A 19010-nucleotide genomic window follows, 5' to 3' on the forward strand; every position below is an offset into this window, starting at 1 on the left:
CGGCAGGAGCAGGTCGTGTCATGGCCCTCCGCGCCCTGCCCTCGCCCTCGCCCTTGGTCTCGGTCTCGTTTCGCTCCCACCCCCCTCCTGGTCGCCACTTGACAAACTGCCTTCCCAATCCTCCCTTCGTCCCTGGTCCTACCAGACCCGGCCACGCCGCGTCCCTTTCGAGCTGTCCTGTCCTGCTTCCGTTGCCATTGCGGCATGGAGCGCACTTCCGAAGCTTTTCCTGTGGGGCTTTCCCATCTGTGTTCGTGGGTATTGTGTGTGTTCGTGTGTGTGTGTGTGTGCATTTTCCCTCAGTTTGATTTTCATTTCTGTTTTGCCACCAATACCTTTTGCATTGTTATTGTTGTTCTTGTTGCCGGGACCGAGCAGGAGATCCGTCTCCAACCTGCTTCGCATTCCACCTCGACTCCCTCGGCTCCAACTCCGCCTCCACCTTCGTTCTCCGGTCTCCGGCTGCCACTGCTGTCTGCGCTTCACTTGCCTTTTATACCTTTGACTCCAGCTCCAACTACGACAGTCGCGGAGGGTATTGCACGGAAAAGAATCCTTTTTAAGTGAGTAATAGTTACAAACTAGGAAGTATATGTTTTACTTTAGTATTGAAATTAAGTTGGAAAACTATGTAATGTATTTCTATTTAATTGAAATATTTTAAATCTCAAAAAGGGGCGTCTTAGAAATCAATGTGGAGTTTGAATTAAATAAGAAAATTTCAAATCACTTGCATACTTTTTCAGCCATTTGTAAACCTCTTTCAATTTATTTTACAACCCCCGATTTGCTTATCTTTTTTAAACATTAATTTTTATTAATTTTAAATAGAAAACAAACCCGTACATTTTTGACAAGTGTAGCTTCCTTTGCCTCTCACCGCGTCAGGGTATTTCCCACAGTCACCGAGCCGTGGCCGAAGGTTGCATGTGGCCTGCTGCCGGCTGTTACACTGCCACTTCTCCCGCACGTCTGGATGGGAGTGGGGCTTGGGGCTTGGGTTTGGGTTTGGGTTTGGGTATGGATGGGTGGCAGGTTTGCTGCCTGAATGTGGAGTGGCGGCAAACGACGGCAGCGGCAGCCCCACTGCCTGTCAAGTCGACCAGAAACATCGGCAGCAAGTGAGGCGGCGGCATTGTTGCTGTTTCTGCTGCTGTTGCTGTTGCTGTTGCTGGTGGGTTTAGCCCAAGGAGAGGATAGAGATGTGGAGGAGGCAAAGCCGTATAGCCGTATAGCCGGAGCCAGAGCCAGAGCCCGGCCAGGGTCGTGGCAGAGCTTTTAGCGATGACGATGATGACGCTGGTGGCGGCCTGCCTGGTCTCGGTGTGGCTATAAACGATTTATGTGTGTGCCAGCGCCACATGACTGCCCGAGACCCTGGCGCACAGCTCCTGCCATCCAGCCGCGGGGGCAGCATTCAAGTCATCGTTCAGTTCAGTTCGGTTCAGTTCAGTAATTTGGCTGGCGGCAACGGCAGCTGGCAACATGAGCCAAGTGGAAGTAGATGGGGCGGTCACAATCCTCATCCCCTCCTCCGCCTGCCACGTGCGCAGTTGGAGAGCTCTTTGTACCCAGACCATGTTTGTGCGCTCACTCTGTGATTGCACCTGGCCCAGGCCGCATAAAAAACCCGATGAGTGCCAACGACCCAGGTGAGGAGAAGGCACGGCCGCCTCACATTCCAAATCCTGCCTGAGGTATCCACAGGATCAAGCTCGGCTTTAAGCTGCGGCTGCTAATTGCTCATTATCCCACATAGATTTCACCTTTTACAGATTCACACAAATCTCGTTATGCATTCCAAGAATAAAGGTGCTACTAAGGCGATTAAGTGATAGCAAAAGGAGAGTCTCAACAGTTTTGGGAATGAGCTGTCTTAATTGTTTAATTTTATCTTTTGCCAATGAGGTTTAGTTAATTATAGAAATTACTTTGTAACGGACTTAAATCAATTTAATACATGACACAGTTGTAAAAGATAATGACTATATATTTATCCTTTTAAGGTTTCTGCTAATGATCACTTAAACAAGAATCACACCTCTCTTTTCCTATTTATATTTATAATTACACATTACAGTCGTAATAACTATAAGTACAATCGATACATTGTATTTTTGGATAGATTGTAATATAAATAAGGTTAATTACCTTTAGTGTCGATAATGTAATAGATATATGAAACAAGTCTACCTTTCATATAAGAATGGAAACTAAAAATAACCTCACAGAAATAAAGAGCCTTGCAATAAATCCAAACTAATTGGGGTTCAAGAATTTTGCTCCCAAATAACTATAAACTTAAAATCCGATTTATAATTTTGCATCAGTAAATGTAAAAGAACTTTCAGTGAACACGGAATAAATAAAACAATTGACAATATATATGATATATCGTCCTGTATGCAATGCGGCAGTGAATGCCACTCATCCGTCGTGAAAGATGTTAAGCCAAGCTCCGAATATCCTGCCAGACTTGTGACGCATTATGGGATGTACAAATTCGATTGGTTTTTGGATGTAAGTGATGGAGTCCTGTGTGAATCCGCCACATGTGGGACGGCTATCTGCCTCACTGGCTGGCTGGCTGACTCCTCTGCAGCAATGTAGAATTTCCATATTGTTTATCACGCAGTTTGGGGCACTTGTTGTTGCCTGTTTGGTCGTTGGCGGTTGTGCGTGGCGCACCTTGTTAAGCCCCGGCTGGGGGGCCACATCCACTGCAATTTGTTGCCATCAACTTTGTTGCCACGATATTGCCACCGCCCAAGCTCAGTGCCCCCAATCCCTGCCCCAGCCACCAAACTCGCACCATCGAGCGTATTTATCTAATAGTCCTTTCTACTGCCACTGTCACAGTTGTCTTCGTCTGGCTGCCGTCATTGCTCCCTGTCGCCTGCTGCCTAGTCCTGGTCTGCTCCATGCTTCATGCTCCCTGCTCCCTGCTCGCTGCTCCCTGCTCCATGTGCTTACCAATTCCAGCCTGGCTCCCCGCGTTGTCGCCTGGCCTGGCTTATTATTTGCACCACGACTGCCGCGCCGCAGAAGTTTCGCCTCGTTGGTGTTATGATTTCGATGCGGGCAGCCGAATGGCAAAGTCAGCGACAGCAAACACACCCGCACACCGCCGCCGTCGCTGGGATCCCTAACGCAAACCCAAAACTCACACCCACACCCACACCCAGGTCCCAATCCCATTCCCCAGTCCCCCACTGACCCCGCACGACCCGTAGTCAGTCGGTCGGAGGCGTTGCTTCGTCGCCCGCAGGCCACAGACCCGCCTTGCCACGCCGTTGACGCAGAGATTCACCCAATGAGCAAAAATTCCTTAGCTAACTTTAATTTTAGTTATATACGTTTTTTTAGGAATAAAATAATGGATCTTTAGAGTTTTTATCACGAGTTTTTCTTTTAGAAATTAAATAAATCAACAGAATTTTAAAGTTCTGTTTAAATATTACAAAAAAAGGTTATTAATTCCAAATAAAATGATTCAAAAATAAAATAAACATGTTATCGAACATGAGTAATTATATTTATCCTTATTTTTAATTTTTATATTTATTTTCTCTTACATAAAGATAGAATACTTTACAGACCTGGCTAAATGTACAATTTTTCTGGAGATTTTTATAACAATTACTTTCAAAAAAGTGTCAATTCCACTTAGTTAAAAATAAAGCTACAAAAATATACTAAAAAGCATTGTTATAACACTAGCAGATCACTATCCTTCTTGAATTAGATTCAAAGAGGGAACTCTCCTACTTTGCCCCAATAAGTATGCTACGCATTTGGCCAGTCCCCGCAAATATCACTCATCCGCCATGTCTGCTGGGTAATTTGGTATTTGCGCCTAAGCGAATTGATTTGTATGCCTGTGTGTGGGTTCGTGTGTCTACGACTGTGTCAGTGTTTGAGTGGCTGTGTGTGTGTCTCGGTGTGTGTGTGCTAAAGCCAGACATGGTCACGCCGTCCGTCCAAATGGCGGCACGTCGCTCCGGCTTGTCGCTCGGGCTGCCTGACATTTGCCGCAGCCAGCGCGCCACCAATGCCACCACCATGCCATCATGACCACCCACCGCCCACTGGCAACATGCCTCCGCTGCGTCGTTAAGCTCTCGCCGACTAAGTGTGTGTGTGTGTGTGTGTGTGCGGAGGTCGGTGGGGCAACCATTACCACAACCACCATTAACGTGGCAGGCAGCCAGGCGTTGCTGCTGTTGCTGCCACATCCCTGGCCATTGTTGGTGTTGCTGCTGCTGCTGCTCCTGCTGATTGGTGTTGCTATTGTTTTTGTTGTCGTTGTTGTTGTTGTTGCTTTTATTGTCGGTTGACTCCAATCTGCTTTGGTTGTTGCGCCACACGACGACGACGACAACGACGAGGACGGCGGCTCGTGCCACCGCCAGCAGCAACATTAGCAACAGCAATAGCAGCAACATCAGCAGTGGCAGCGGCAGCGGTGGCAGCAACATGAGCTAACCAAGCGATTCAGTCGGGAAAATTCGCACAAGCCAGGCGCACGCGGCAGCGGAAAATCAAAGAATCCCAAAGCCAGCCATACATCCGACGGTGTGTGTAAAACCGAAGTGAAAAGTCGCAGTTGTTTTTGGCATTCGCCTTCAGTTTGCCGTGAATCCTCGAACAGTGCGGACGCATGTCCTTCGTCGCTCCGCCTTAAATCGTCACACATTGTCTGAAGAAAAAGACGTAATTTTTATTGACGCGGTCGAAAGGAATTCCGTTTCATATTAAATAAAAATATTAATAAATAATACTACAAGCCTTACCTGGGCTCTTATTTCCTGCTAACGGCCGACGAATTCCTGTGAATTCCGTTAAAATGAGAAAATGACAGCAAAACGTGATAAGGATTACTCGAAAAATAAATCAGCATCTGGTAAAATAAATGTTTTAAAAAATTTAATTTAATAAAAAGACAGCAAAAGATTATTGCATATTTATACTATTTGAATATTAAAGTAGTGATCAAGGCCTGACTTTTAATCAAAATATCTTCAGATATCCGTGAATATAAAATTCAAATAATAAAATTAGTGGAAGAACAATTCAATTGTTTATTTAAACAAACAAAACAAGTTCACATAGTTTTGTGAAAATAATAAATACTTTTTAGTTTTTAGTCGCGCGAAAAATAGAAGGAAATATAAATAGTTTAAACAATTAAAGAAAACCAAAAGTTGTAGAAGGCTAAGCTTGAATAATAAAGAAACCATTTTTGGCTATCGCAATCTAAAGACACCTGTGGGTAAAGAGCATATGAAATGTGGATGCTTTCAGAAACACGATTAATAATAAAAGCTACCAAAATAAGCCAGCAAAACATTTTAATATATTTTAAAATTTATTAAAAAGTTTAAAATATATCAAATTATTTGCCTAGCTTAGTTTGGTATCAGAGGAACAGCTTAAAACTAAAACATGTAGCAGGATTAATCCTTCAAATTCGAATGTTTGTGATATATAAGATTCACTCTAAAAGTCTTAAATATAATAAAGTATTTAAAAATGACCTTGATCAAGACCAAGAATTTATCCATAAACCCTTGCTTCTTTTGGGAATCCCACCTGGAGTTCCTTAAAGCTTTTAATTTGGAATTTAAAGTAATTTATAAACGTGTCTCGTTTTTGATCAGGCATCGGATTCACAGCCGCCGGCTCAACCAATGGCAGCGGCATAAAGTCCATCGGGCTGGTCAGCTCGACGCAGAATGTGACCTCGTCGCAGGACATCAGCAAGCGGACAAACAAACCACTCATGGAGAAGCGAAGGCGGGCGCGCATAAATCAGAGCCTGGCCATCCTAAAGGCCCTCATCCTTGAGTCCACCAAGAGCCAGAATGGCAAGAATGGCGAGGGCCAGGCAAAGCACACCAAGCTGGAGAAGGCGGACATCCTGGAGCTGACTGTGCGTCACTTCCAAAGGCATCGCAATCTCGATGATCCTTGTAAGTAATACGTGATTCCTTAATTCCTTTAAATATAAATAATATTTTAATAGTGCAAATATTACTTAATTTATTTCCTTTTCAGCTGTCAACAAATACCGAGCTGGCTACACGGACTGCGCCCGCGAGGTTGCTCGCTACCTGGCCACTCCGGAACCGCCGCCACAGGGCACCATGCCTACGCTGGCGGAGCCGGGTTCCAAGGCGCGACTCTTGCGACACTTGGACCAGTGCATCGCTGAGATCGATGTGGAGATCTGCCCCCATTCCACGGCCAGCTTTGCCGAGAGTCCCAGCAACAGTAGCTGCTTTGACCTGAATCAGGCGAAGAAGTCGCAACCGGAGGATCATTCTCTGGACTACAGCAGCCAGGACTCAAATCCGGTGGACTATAGCAAGGGTCTAAAGCTAGTAGCCCCCGAGCAGAGAGCTTTACCTACAACGCCAGCGCCTCAGGACGAGAATAACAATAGGGGACAACAGCCGCAGGCGCACACTCCTGTTCCAATCCAGGTGCAGCAGGCTCAGCTTCAAAGCCAACAATCTCCGCAGGATGTGGCCGTTCCGGGTGAGATGAGCTACGAGGAGGATCGCAACAAGGTGTGCGCCAATGTCCTGGAGCAATACAAGCAGCAGCTGAAGGCGCAGGTGCAGCAGCAGCAGCCGGATCCCGTCAACGGAGTCCTGGTCCTCCCGCCCCACTATGTTCAGCTGGCGGCGGCTCTTGGTCTGAGTACTCAGCCCCTGGTGGATCCGATAGCCACGCGTACGGACTTTGAACGCCTGATTGAGCTGCAACGAGTGCAGCCTCACTTGGCGGGAAAGCTTAGTCCCAGTTTTCCCGGCAGCCTGGAAGCGGCTCATGTGGCTGCCGCTGCCGCTGCGGCCTATGCCAACAGCATGGCGGTGGCTGCTTCCGCTGGAGTCAACGTTTCCGCCATGGCAACCTCTACGGCTGGAACACCCATACCCATAACTCAGGCGGAGAGGCCCTCTTCGGTGGCAGCGTCTGTTAGCTCGGGAGTCTCGGTATCGGAGCTCAAGTCCATGCCACCCACGCAGCAATCGTCTCCCCGATCCGAGAGCGGTATCGGTTCCAATGAGAACGAGGCACCGGAGGCAGGTCCCCGGCCGCAGACAAGCACGGCTGCTCGCCAAGCACTGAGGCAGCGCCAGGAGGAAGAGTACCACTACATGGCCCAGGCGGCGGCTGCAGCAGCAGCAGCTGCTGTGGGACAGGACGAGAGCATGTGGCGGCCATGGTGAAGCAGCAGGCAGGCAGGGGTCAGAGATCCTTTATATGTACCAAGTATGTAGACTGCAGCAGTTTCGTTGAATGCGAACCAGCCGGCAACCGGCGGAATGCATCCCAACTCCAACTGATCGCCAAGTGTGAGAGGAACCTATTGTTATTACCGATCGTCTGTGTAGCTCCCTTTCGAATTGCATTTCCTATCTGTGCCAATGCCCAAGAGACTCTCTCCTCTCCAAGATGGGTTCCCAGAGTCGAGGAGAGCTACCCTTTTATTTATTTGTGCTCTGCGTTGAATGTATTTAATTCTACATATTAAAAGCTAAGATATTTACAATAAAACAAAGGACTTTTTTGTTGGTGGAATTGTTTTTAGGAGTTATTGAATATTTTAGTACGTTGTTTTCTATAAATGCTATATAGTATAGATCCATGCAAAGGTCCAATAAATAGTTTCATTATATATATAATAATTATATAAATTTGCAATCAGAACTACGCTCAGTACTGAAAAGTCCTTAGCCTATATATATCAGGTTATTGCATTTCACTTAGATTTCATTGCACTTAGGGATTTGCGGGGCGCCGACTGTCGCTGGCGGGCAAGAAAGGTCTGGCCAGAGCCCATTAAGATAGCCAATTTGGAATCTATTGCATCGCGATGGGCATTTACACCCAATCTGTAGAAGGCCGATGTCATCAACTGTTCCTCCATCACGCTCATCTTGGGCTTAGGTTCCTCCTCAGCTACTTCGGCAGAACTCTTTTCCAAGACACTGGCGTCTAGAGCTGGAAATTGGAATTTAAACTGATATTCTTATATTTTATTCTAAGGACTAACCACTGGCTATCCTGGGATCAATGCTTTTGATCACCTCCTTGGCTTTTTCAACACACTTGCGATACTTAGCATCGTAGGCTAGAATCTCCTGCTCTCGGGCAGCCAAATTAGTTTCTAGCTGCGTCACCTTGCATTGCAGCGAAGTGCTTTGGGTCACTGATTCCTCCAGTTGGAGTGCTGCAACGATGTTATTGGGTATTAAATTATAATTGTTTAATTAATTTTTCTGGTTACTCACTCTTTTGTTCATTTAATTCCATCAGCTGCTTGATCTGCTTGCCGAACTCACTCCTTTTGGGATAGAATAATACGTTACAAACATAAATCTTAAATGTTTATTCATATTTACTCTTTCAAAATGGGATCATCACTTTGGGAGGCATGTGAGAGGGAGAGAATGCGTTCATTGGCTGTCTTCAGTTGGTCACGCAAATTCTCGCAGCGTTTATTGGCATCGTCCAGAAGTTGCTGCAATAACACTTCTATAGAAATTGTGCCTGGAGGTAGTCTTATCTTTAATGACTCACTGCCAATGCCGTCTGACCGCCCTGCCCCTCACGCAAGGCCTTGTTCTCGGCTTCCAAGCGCTGGAGCTTTTCCACAGCAGCCGAAGGCTGCAACTCCCGAGAGACTGTGGTGCCTGTTAGGGCCGAGCTCGAGGACAGTTGTCCGCACTTCAGCTCGTCGACAGTCTCACGAAGATTATCCCTTTCCTTAAGCAAGCTGTCTTTGGCCCGCTGCAGCGCTAGGTTCTTACCCTCTAGGTTCTTGTTGTCAAACTCCAATTTAACGTTCTTACTGCTCTCGTTGTCCAGCTTGGCATGCAGATCCTGTATCTCTTTCTTAAACAGCTCCACTTGGCCTTTGGTGTTTGCATACCGTTTGGCTTCCTCTTCAAACTGGGCATTCTGCTGGACATAGTCGGCGCTACGCTCCTCCAATATTTTAACCTGCTTCTTCAGATCGTTGTAGTCCTCTAGTTTCTTCTTATACGTGTCTAGTTGGGCCTCGCAAATTTTTAGCTTGTCGTTGGACTCTCGCAACACGTCGACCTCGTCCTTTAGTGTCGTCACCTCAGCCGAACTTTTCTGTAAAAAATAACAAAGAAGTTTATTAAGTTTTTAAAAGGGAGTGCTACCAATACTCACCATTAGCTCATCAATGCGCATTTGCATGTGCAGGAGATCTGTGTCCTGCTGCTGGGCTTTGAGTTTCAGATCCTCGCGGGCTCCCTCCGACTGTATAAGCTCCTCCTTGAGAAGATCCAGTTGCCGGCGCAGCTCGTTGTAGCGCACAGATCCGGTTTGCACCGGTCCCAAAGAGACGCCGTCGTCACCAATGACCGTTGAGTGCTGCTCGAGGCGCGCAAATTCTTGCTGCAGCTTTTGCAACTCCTGCTGGAGATTGGTTTTCTCGTCGATAAGCAAAAGCATTTTCTTTTCCGTTTCAAAACACTTTTGGGCCATGGCATCACGTTCCTCTTGTACCGCCTTGCTGTCCAGCATGCCGCTGATGGAGCTCCGCGATAGTGACGTGACCACACCGCCCTCCGGGGAGGAGGCGGTACGTGTGGACTCCAGCTCTTGGAGGGCACGCATAATGTTTGCCTGCAGCTCCTCCTCCAGGCACATAATCTCTGTAATGTAAGACTGCTTCTTGGCACAGTTGACGGCGCACCCAAGTACCAGCTGCAGCAGTCGCTCCAGCTCTCCCAGATCGCATTTCTCGGCGATGCGCTGCAGATCGGGCTTGGCGAAATCGCTCAGAGAGTAGTTGAGCACCTCGCTGTAGTAGTCGTACACGGACTGGGTGACCTTCTTTAGGTTGCTCATCCGCAGCCTCCAGTTGCTGCCTACTGCGCTGGCCTTTATCTTCGACAGCCACGAGTCCGTAAAGGATTCGGGGGCAAACTGATTCAGCGCCTGGGCTAGTGCCACTCCATCGGCCAGGGACTCGGCGTCCGAGTGCGGAGCATTCAGGTTGAGTGTCTTAAACCACTCCAGCAGGCTGTAGTACATCTCGTTCTTGGGAGCGGACATTTTTGATGTCTGAACGAAACACTAAATTAAACAGAACAAACAAAAAATTTAGTTACAAATAAAAAAGTGTAGAGGATCTCAGCTGTTGCAGTGAAAACAAAACTGCAATCAACCTGCAGTTATCGATAGTTAGTCGAATAGCAGTAGTCGATAAGCAGTAGTGCTTCAATATATTTTAATTTGTTTACGATATTTTTTATTTCTAATATAAGTTCACGAAATTACCGTTGCGAGGAGGATTTTATATGTTTTACAAAACATTGTTAAAGAGTGTATTTCCCTATTACTCATTTAAAATACTCTAAATGAATTTAGAAATCAGAGTATTGACTTCCCTACAAACTGTGTTTGTTGAATAGACTAAAATGAATTGAAACTTATCTCTGCCTTGATTATTACATTATGCTTAACTTTTATTGTAGAATTTAGTCACTGCTTAAATTAAAATCAATGGCCATAGTCGAGTCCATGGATTTTTGGAGGCACTGCTCCGTCCACTTAAGTTTCTCATCCTGCTCCTTAATTTTATCCACAGGTGTCCAGCTCAAATCGAACTCCAGTCTGTAGCTTCCCTTGAAGGTCTGGTCAACCGATTGATTCCATTCCTGAAAGAAGAGCGATTAGCAGGGGTTTCAAACAGACTAAAATCAAAAACATACTTGCGGTGATAGCATGCTGAAATAGTTTTGACCCGATGCCCTCTGATACAGATGATAGATTTGTCCGGGCTTTTTGTTGAAGTTGCAGGCGGCACCATGAAGTTCTCGGTTAACATTAGACTCCTTAAGTATTTCCATGGCCTGGGCTTGCAGCATTTTGATCTGTTAAGCAATAAATTGGTATCATGCCAGATAGCCCAAAGATTGAGTGACTTACCTGATCCATAATAACGCCTAGCTTGTGGCAAGTTGTATTTTTCAGCTGCCTATCGGCATTTTGGATTTGCTGGGCCAGGGCTATGATGTCTTCCTCCTCGTGCATGGATACTCGCATGGGATCCACCTGGCATTGGGGATTCCTCTCCACTAGCTGGGCTACATAAGAGTAAACCATTATTCCTTGAACCCTTGTCAGTTCACTCTAGAACTTACCCTTCCTAATAGCTGTCTGATACGGTAACTGGTCCATTGTTGCAGCCCTTTTCATTACATCCACTCGAGCACTAACTACAGCTAACCATGCAGGTTAAACAATTAAAATTTAATGTTTTTACGGGCCGAAATACACAACAGTAACATGTGTTTGGGTTTGTGTGCATATCGATTGCAGCGAAACGGCCGCCAATCGAATGTATCGATACCACTTGTATTTTTGCACTTCCACCATTAGACCATACCTAACGGAAGAAGAAGCAGACCAAATTGTAGTTGTATTATTTTAGAGCTAGCAAAATTGTGAATTTTGGCCAATTAAAATCGAAATTGTTATGTCCCCTAGCCTCGAGCCCATTCGTGCGTCGGCGGTGTGTAAGAAGAGTGCGGAAATAGAGTGCGCGATCGAGTGAATAATGCCCAATTTGGCTACCGTAGCAACGGTCCCCATGCACTTTAGGCGAAAGGAAACACTAAATGTCCAATAAAAAGCGCACGCGCGCATAAAATGCACCATTAAGGCCGAGGAGCAGAATCGAAAGTTTTTTTTTTCAATTGCAAACAGCTGGAGCAGCAGCAGCGACTGCTGGACTTGCGACAGTGTTCCCCAATTGCATTGGTAAGCAAGCTGCTGTGCCCCAATCATTTTTCCACATATGTACGCAGCGCGCACACACCGAGGGCGATTCCGCATATATACTCGTTCGCACTTGGACGATGTGAGTGAGAGGCGATATGTGAATGTGTGTGCGCGTAAATACTTTTCGTAAACAACACATGCGGGTCAATTAATAGAACTAAAGTCCCCAAACGGTTGTCGAAAGACGAAATATCACAACATTTGGCCTTTATCAGCTGCTACTGTGGCTACTAGGAGCCTCCCGAAAACGGGGCATACATATATATATGTATATATGCCTTATCGGCATGCGTCATGCGAGAGCGACTGCACCCGCACCATGACAACGACACAAGCTCCCTGGAACGGAACCCGAGGCAGTGGCACTGGCACTGGCCCTGGCGATCGGGAGACCGTGCGACAGAAGGTCATATCTGTACTGTTCGAACAGCATATGCCTCATGCAGCCTCCAACACATTTATGTGCGTCTTGTGCGGGTTTCTCCCTTCAGTCATGCGCTGACTGGGGCGCCATTTAGCTGACCCAATTATCATCGCGCGGGTCCCATCATCAAACTCCTTCTGACCCGACGCCCCAGACACAACCGACTAATGTCAAATGTCACACATGTATCCTCCTTGCAGGCAGGCGAAGGCTATCGACTGGCAACCGGAATCGCAGCGAGCTGAGACTGAATCACACACGATACCCATCCAACTCTGAGTCAACTAACCGCCATGCGAGCCTCCATTCCGCCCGGCATACGAGTGGTGCGTGGACCCAATTGGATCTGGTCGAATCAAGGTAGGAACAACAGCAAGAGGAAGCCACGAGCAAGACACTTTGTTTACTCACCTTGCCATGCGCCTCCTCCAAAGAGGGGAAATTAACTTGCCATCGGGGTTTCTCTGCTTATACACAAGTCTTATTCAATATGTGGATATACAGTATAGATTGAAATCTTACACGGTGGAGATTGGTTCGGGGAAACCCTGGAAATGGTGTCATAAAATATAAAAAGATATGGATATGGCTAATTGGCTTTGAGGCTTTCTAATGGACGTAATCAAAAATCATGGTTTCCTTTTCTACATGACTAATGCATGCCGAAATATGGCTCAGAAATAATATATTAATTGATATTTTTATATGACAATTTTTTTTTTCGTTAAATCCAAATTTAAAAAAAAAAACATAAGTAAGCCAAAAAACATTAATTTTAATTCGGAAAGGATTCCTGTGCTAGTTTTTAGCAGGTTAATATCTGCATACTCAATTTTACCATTTGAGAAAATTAAAATTTTTGCAAATTTTTAAAAAACTTAACGATATAACCCCTTATCCTTTATTTAAAAAAAAATTAAAAATTTTCGTTCGGAGATTGCTAGATCGACTCGGCTTTTGATGCCGATATGATATATATGATTCATAAAGTCGGAAATGACTCTTTTACAGCATAACAAGTTTATGATTAAAATTATAATACCCTGAATGATTAGGCACAATTAGAAAATCAGGCAAACTTTCATTAAATAAGCACTTCCAGATCAATTTTTCTTAAATGTTGAACCAATATAAAATCCTCTGATACCTACTTGTAATAAGTTAATTTCTATAGAAACAATCATATTCCTGATCAATGTGATTGGATGAACTTTGGTAAATTAATTCCTTTCTTTCTGACCGATATTCCACTGTACACCCGAAACTCAACTCACTTGGCATTGGCACCCGGTGCACGGGGGAGCGGTGGAGAAAGTGATGGCGTAGGGAGGGCTATAGGGGATGGGAAGGGAGGCAGAGAGAGGTGTGTGCCCGTGTCCGTGTCCGTGTCCGTTGCCACTGCTCGGGGCGTTGTTGTATGTAAAGAGGACGCGCCTCGCTATTTTTAGCAACACTCACTGCGACGGCAGAAGCAGCAAACGGCGAAATTCTTGCGCTTACCAATTGCTTCTGCTTTCGTCGCTTCGTTTTATGGTCCATACATATATGGCGGGGATATGTGTATAGTTCGATTCTCGATACAACGTATATATACAAAGCTCACACCCTACCTTATGCGGGGTAGGCAGGTAAATAAGTTCTAAGGCAAACAATAATATTGCGTAGTTTTTAATTGAATTAATTTTCCTTAGCTGAAAGTAAGGTTCTTAGCTTGTGTAAATTTCCGGATTATTTCAAGCATTTTGAAAATGGATCTTACATGATATTAAACCCAGAAAATATTCCTTTATTAATCATATAATTAATACATATAATTGATATTATCATAGAATAAATACAAAAGTTTTACCTTCAGTACCCTCAAAAAATCCTACTTTTCTTATAAGCAAGTTATATTCCTCAAAACTCTGGGAATTTTGTGGACTTAAGTATTAAAACTTTACTATATTCTATTTAACTGGAAATTTAACTATCATAAATGGTTTATAGTTAAGTTATAGAAATTATCAAAGCCATAACTAAAATGCCTTTGATTCTTAGTAAAATGACACTTTTTAAGGCTACAAATTATCTGTTACCAACTGCCTCTGTCTTAGCAACTGTTAAAAATACAATTCCCACCAAGCCCAGAGGCTCCAAATGCAGCTGCACATGGCCAGAGTTCACACCCATACACACACATGACACACACAGATTAGGTCACAGCAGGAATTCCCCTACTCCTCCAAGAGCCCTGCGGCAAAAGTCTGGCTGTCAGGGCACAGCAAGGGCGCGTGCCATTTTGTCTCCATTTTGGAGTGTTTATTTTTAGCCACACCACGATCCCCACGCGAGCAGTTCCAGCAGGCTCTGCTTCTGCCGATTTGGGGAGAGAGTGTGGAGAGTTTATTTTTGGCCCACCCGGCTCCTCTGGCTCCCCCAGAAAACCGGCTGTTGTCTGGGGTGCGTTGAAAATAGACATAAACAAAAAACTTACAGACGATGGTTTCCCTAGGCTAACATTAAATGTCACCCTCTCGAGAATGATTTCACGCCCGCGTCTGTTGGTTGGGTAATTAAAGAGCAGCTGCACGTCCCAGTCCGAGTGCATAACCAGATCCGCTTGGAGCCTGAGCCCGAGTCAGTCAATGATTCCGGGTATTTATAGCCGTGGCGCGGTGTGGAGGAAGCGTTGCGTATGCGTTGCACATGGCGGACATCCACCGGATGTGTGGATGTACTCGTCAATGTACAATTCCAGCCCCAAAGAGGAGCCAGGCTGCAGTTAGATTTCTCCTATGCCACAAACTGTAAAGCGTCTCCCAACTTTGTTTCATTCCTTACACAATAGACGACGGAGAAGGTCACGTTGGAACCGTTTGCGAAATTGGCCGTTGCGGATCTACACATTCACCGGAGAACACTGTGGTGGTTAATTGGGATTCCGGACATCGTACCAATTACCGGGTGGGCTATCAAAACCAGTACGATCTGATAATTGTGGATAATGCTCAAGTTGGTAAGCTGAAAGACCTTATGTTATTTGATTCTTAAATAATTCCGACTAATATGTATTACAATACGATACCTTTTTTATAATAACCCACAGGAGTTCGTCACTCAAATGTTGTCTGTGATGGCTGCTCAAAGGCAGGCATTGCCGGCATAGTCTTTAAGTGCGCCCAGTGTGCCAACTATCATCTCTGCGCCTACTGCTACGCCGAGGATCTGCACGATTTGGAGCATCCTTTCATTCGCTATACTACGCCCAATTCATTGGGAGTGCGTGTGCCAACGCGGAAAAACTCCAAGCGCATTCAACTACGCGGCATCTTTGTGGGCGCCAAGGTGGTACGCGGTCCCGACTGGGAGTGGAGCGAACAGGACGGCGGTGAGGGGAAGACGGGGCGTGTAATGGAAATTCGTGGCTGGGACAACGAATCGTGTCGCAGCGTGGCCAACGTCTCGTGGGTAACAGGATCGACGAACGTCTATCGTTTGGGGCATAAGGGCAACGTAGACCTCAAGTATATAGCAGCCACTGCCGGCGGACACTACTACAAGGATCATATGCCAGTGTTGGGACAGCCGGAGGAGTTGCAGCCGGTGGCGCCTATGGTGAAGCCAAGCTTTTCTGTGGGCGACCGCGTCAAGGTTTGCCTCGAGGTCGATGCCCTGATGAAGCTGCAACAGGGCCACGGCGGATGGAATCCGCGCATGGTCGAGCATCTGTCCAAGCTGGGCACCGTCCATCGTATCACGGACAAGGGTGACATACGGTTAGAATCTTGCTAGATATTTTAATCTAAGTATTATTGCTAATATTATTTTTATCCCTGCAGTGTCCAGTACGAGAACTGTCCCAATCGCTGGACCTTCCATCCCGCCGCCCTCGTCAAGGTTGTCTCGTTTCGTGTCGGCGATCTGGTCACCATCATCAACGATGCGAACAAGGTGCAGCAGCTGCAGAAAGGACACGGTGAATGGATTGAAATTATGCGATATGTAAGTGGAAAACCTTTACTCTTTTGAAAGAATATTAAGCAACACTTATCTTTTAGGCTCTGGGAAAACTCTGCAAGGTAGTGAAGGTCTACTCTGATGGAGACCTGCGAATTCAGCAGTTAGACGATGGCTTCGAATGGACCCTCAATCCCAAATGTGTCAAGCTGGAGCGTTCGCCCCTCGCCACGGCTGCCGAGCGCTCCAATAGTATGATGGATCTGAGTCACCGACGAGCCGATCATGTTATGACCCCGCTATCCGGCCTCTCAGGCAGCTCTGTTGCCGATAAGCTGGTGCGGGAGGCCGCCCAGGGACATCTGGACTTTGTGCGCCAATACCTAGACGTTAATCCCGGCCAGGTAGACGTAATGAGTGGCGGCAAGGCCTGCATCCAGGTGGCATCGCACCAGGGCTACGTCGAACTGGTCGCCTACCTCATCTCGAAGGGAGCCAACGTCAATGCCGTGGACAAGGAGGGCGACTCTGCTTTGCACTATGCCGCTTTTGGCAATCAACCGGCCACGATGCGAGTGCTGCTGCAGAATGGAGCCGAGGTGAACTTCCTCAACTCTAGCCACTGCTCTGCCCTGCACATCTGTGCGCACAAGAAGACGCCACACTGCGTCCGCGAACTGCTGGAGCACAACGCCAATGTGAACATCCAGGACTCGTACGGAGATACAGCACTGCACGACGCCATCGGTAAGGAGAACACGGAGGTCGTGGAGTTACTCTGCAACGCTCCCAACCTGGACTTCACGGTGAAGAATAACCGCGGCTTCAACGTGCTTCATCATGCTGCGCTCAAGGGCAACGTGGTGGCCGCTCGCCGCATCCTGTTGCTCTCCCGTCAGCTGGTCAACGTGCGCAAGGACGACGGCTTTGCTGCTCTCCATTTGGCTGCACTCAACGGACACGCCCAGGTGGTGGAGACACTGGTCACCGAGGGACAGGCAGAGCTGGACATATGCAACAATCGTCGGCAGACTCCTTTCTTGCTGGCCGTCTCGCAGGGTCATGCCGGTGTGATCGAGCGCCTGGTGCGGCTCTCCTGTGACGTGAATGCTAAGGACGAGGACGGTGACAATGCCATGCATCTGTGTGTGATCAAGAAGTCTAATCTGCAGTCAGCTGCTGAGCCGCAACCTGAGGAGGCGCCCGAGATACACAAGTTCTACCAGAGCCTGGTGCAGACAAGCGTGCGTCCGGAGGATCGACTCATGTACAGCATTCTGATCTATCTCTCAAGGGCCGGCTGCCGCGTAGAGCTGAACAACGCCAATGCTAGCATATTCGAATGGATTACGGACCGCAACATCCGACAGTTGATCTTTGGCCAACAGGGTGAAACTGATGCGCTGCCAAGAAACCTGCAGGCACTCGACATGTCGGCAGCTGCTGGCAGCGAGGAAGCGGAATCAAATGGAGCCGGCCCAGCAGCAGCAGCTCCAGCTCCAGCAGTGCCACTGCCTCCACAACGCCAGCAACTGGATTTAATACCAAAGCCCAACGATACACCATCGCCATCAGCAGCTGCGTCAGCCGCTACAAGTACGCCTTCTGCCTCGCCAGGCGTGAAGAAACTCAACTCGGATTCAGTGCAACAGAATGTTTCGCCACAGGTGGCGCCGCGTAAGAAGGCACCAAAGCCGCCGGTGACATCCGGTACCTCGGAGGCTGGGGCGGCGGGTCCTAGCCCCAGTCCGGTGATCGTTTCGGGTCCCCAGGAGTGCATCGTGTGCAATGAGAACCTGCAATTGGTTCGATTCGAGCCGTGCCAGCATCAGATCGCGTGCGAGGAGTGCGGCATCCGGATGAAGAAGTGTCTGCGTTGTGGAGTTGTCATTGAAAGACGTCTGACTGTCAGTGGTCGGGTCGTGGCCCTGCCCACGTCCACGTCGTCGCCCAGTGATCCTACACGCCTGCCATCGGGTGATCTGCTGCGCTATCTGGAGAACAAAGTGCAGGAGTTTGAGGAGTCGCATTTCTGCGGGATTTGCATGGAGCGGAAGCGGGATGTGGCATTTCTTTGCGGCCACGGAGCTTGTTCCCACTGCGCCGAGACGCTGCGAACCTGCCACATGTGTCGCAAGACAATACTCAAGAAGATCAATCTGTACTGAGCAGCATCAGCAGCGGCAGCGGAAACCAGCAACCAAAGTGGCTTGTATATATACATACATATGGGAAATCAGCACCTCTGAACACCGAAACACACACTCACAACACACACCCACATTTGCCGTGTCATGTGCAACTCGAACTACATAACTATTTATTGAACACCGACGAATTTTACGCGTTCTTTTTGTAAACGGCTTAGCAACGGCATCGTTATACATACAACAAATTATTGTGCACCCTTCAAGTGTCTAGTTATTAGCCTCGTTTAACCAAATGTCTGGTGACGATAAAAACAAATAGGAAACAAACTAAATGCTTAAAGATATTTAATAGTCATTAAATTGCAAATATACAAATTTAAAATAATTCAAAATGGGTGGTTTTTATAACTAATGGGAAAATGGGAAATAAATTAATTTTAGGGTCAGTTAATTATTTATATTTCAATAGAATATCCCTGATAGTATATTCAAAGGACTTTTATTTGTACTACAAAAATTGGATATAACATTTTTATACCTTCCATTTTTTCGAAATTTAAAAAAAAAAGATAGGGGGTTACATCGTCAAATTTTTCAAAAATTTATAAAAATTTAAATTTGCTTAAATATTAAATTGAGCATGTCGATTTGTTAGCCTAATA

General features: G+C 46.6%; 4 protein-coding genes across 5 annotated transcripts; 2 read left to right on the forward strand and 2 right to left on the reverse strand.

Moving 5' to 3' along the window:
- The first annotated feature begins 4181 nt into the window (after positions 1–4181).
- Positions 4182–7570, forward strand: Sidpn (hes family bHLH transcription factor Sidpn). Its single transcript, XM_020952168.2, has 3 exons — positions 4182–4903; positions 5661–5972; positions 6058–7570. Exons 1-3 carry the CDS (start codon positions 4855–4857, stop codon positions 7236–7238), a joined length of 1542 nt encoding a protein of 513 aa, XP_020807827.1. The 5' UTR covers positions 4182–4854; the 3' UTR covers positions 7239–7570.
- Positions 7495–10475, reverse strand: hook (hook microtubule tethering protein). Of its 2 annotated transcripts, XM_020952166.2 has the most exons (7): positions 10330–10475; positions 9214–10125; positions 8593–9153; positions 8415–8533; positions 8304–8356; positions 8066–8242; positions 7495–8013 (listed from the first exon to the last, which is right to left on the reverse strand). In XM_020952166.2, the coding sequence occupies exons 1-7, from the start codon at positions 10393–10395 to the stop codon at positions 7772–7774; spliced, it is 2130 nt and encodes a 709-aa protein (XP_020807825.1). In that variant the 5' UTR covers positions 10396–10475; the 3' UTR covers positions 7495–7771. The 2 variants fall into 2 exon arrangements, with proteins under 2 accessions (XP_020807825.1, XP_020807826.1); XM_020952167.2 differs by lacking the exon at positions 10330–10475 and having other exon boundaries at positions 9214–10249.
- Positions 10476–10492: 17 nt separating this feature from the next.
- On the reverse strand, positions 10493–11394 carry LOC110183817 (uncharacterized protein C1orf50 homolog). Its single transcript, XM_020952169.2, has 4 exons — positions 11196–11394; positions 10981–11138; positions 10764–10925; positions 10493–10709 (listed from the first exon to the last, which is right to left on the reverse strand). The coding sequence occupies exons 1-4, from the start codon at positions 11248–11250 to the stop codon at positions 10530–10532; spliced, it is 555 nt and encodes a 184-aa protein (XP_020807828.2). The 5' UTR covers positions 11251–11394; the 3' UTR covers positions 10493–10529.
- Positions 11395–11419: 25 nt separating this feature from the next.
- On the forward strand, positions 11420–18740 carry mib2 (E3 ubiquitin-protein ligase mind bomb 2). The gene is made up of 6 exons (XM_020952165.2): positions 11420–11814; positions 12460–12619; positions 15090–15257; positions 15348–16017; positions 16081–16243; positions 16300–18740. The coding sequence occupies exons 2-6, from the start codon at positions 12553–12555 to the stop codon at positions 18364–18366; spliced, it is 3135 nt and encodes a 1044-aa protein (XP_020807824.2). The 5' UTR covers positions 11420–11814; positions 12460–12552; the 3' UTR covers positions 18367–18740.
- The last annotated feature ends 270 nt before the right edge of the window (positions 18741–19010 follow it).

Source organism: Drosophila serrata, unplaced genomic scaffold (genome assembly GCF_035046125.1).
Source record: "Drosophila serrata isolate PLE 108 unplaced genomic scaffold, ASM3504612v1 contig_240, whole genome shotgun sequence".
In the NCBI taxonomy this organism is placed as follows: domain Eukaryota; kingdom Metazoa; phylum Arthropoda; class Insecta; order Diptera; family Drosophilidae; genus Drosophila; species Drosophila serrata.

What these genes read in the sequence shown, in the direction of transcription:
- hook (XM_020952166.2), bottom strand. Translation starts at nt 10,395, where the DNA reads ATGAGTAATAGGGAAATACACTCTTTAACAATGTTTTGTAAAACATAT. An exon ending in ATAAAATCCTCCTCGCAACG is followed by an intron (nt 10,126 to 10,329) that starts GTAATTTCGTGA and finishes TGTTTAATTTAG; the next exon opens with TGTTTCGTTCAGACATCAAA. An exon ending in GATGATCCCATTTTGAAAGA is followed by an intron (nt 8,357 to 8,414) that starts GTAAATATGAAT and finishes CTATCCCAAAAG; the next exon opens with GAGTGAGTTCGGCAAGCAGA.
- Sidpn (XM_020952168.2), top strand. Translation starts at nt 4,855, where the DNA reads ATGACAGCAAAACGTGATAAGGATTACTCGAAAAATAAATCAGCATCT. An exon ending in GAAAAATAAATCAGCATCTG is followed by an intron (nt 4,904 to 5,660) that starts GTAAAATAAATG and finishes GTTTTTGATCAG; the next exon opens with GCATCGGATTCACAGCCGCC. An exon ending in TCGCAATCTCGATGATCCTT is followed by an intron (nt 5,973 to 6,057) that starts GTAAGTAATACG and finishes TTTCCTTTTCAG; the next exon opens with CTGTCAACAAATACCGAGCT.
- LOC110183817 (XM_020952169.2), bottom strand. Translation starts at nt 11,250, where the DNA reads ATGAAAAGGGCTGCAACAATGGACCAGTTACCGTATCAGACAGCTATT. An exon ending in TCAGACAGCTATTAGGAAGG is followed by an intron (nt 11,139 to 11,195) that starts GTAAGTTCTAGA and finishes ACTCTTATGTAG; the next exon opens with CCCAGCTAGTGGAGAGGAAT. An exon ending in TAGGCGTTATTATGGATCAG is followed by an intron (nt 10,926 to 10,980) that starts GTAAGTCACTCA and finishes ATTGCTTAACAG; the next exon opens with ATCAAAATGCTGCAAGCCCA.
- mib2 (XM_020952165.2), top strand. Translation starts at nt 12,553, where the DNA reads ATGCGAGCCTCCATTCCGCCCGGCATACGAGTGGTGCGTGGACCCAAT. An exon ending in TTGGATCTGGTCGAATCAAG is followed by an intron (nt 12,620 to 15,089) that starts GTAGGAACAACA and finishes CTTACACAATAG; the next exon opens with ACGACGGAGAAGGTCACGTT. An exon ending in ACGGACAAGGGTGACATACG is followed by an intron (nt 16,018 to 16,080) that starts GTTAGAATCTTG and finishes TTATCCCTGCAG; the next exon opens with TGTCCAGTACGAGAACTGTC.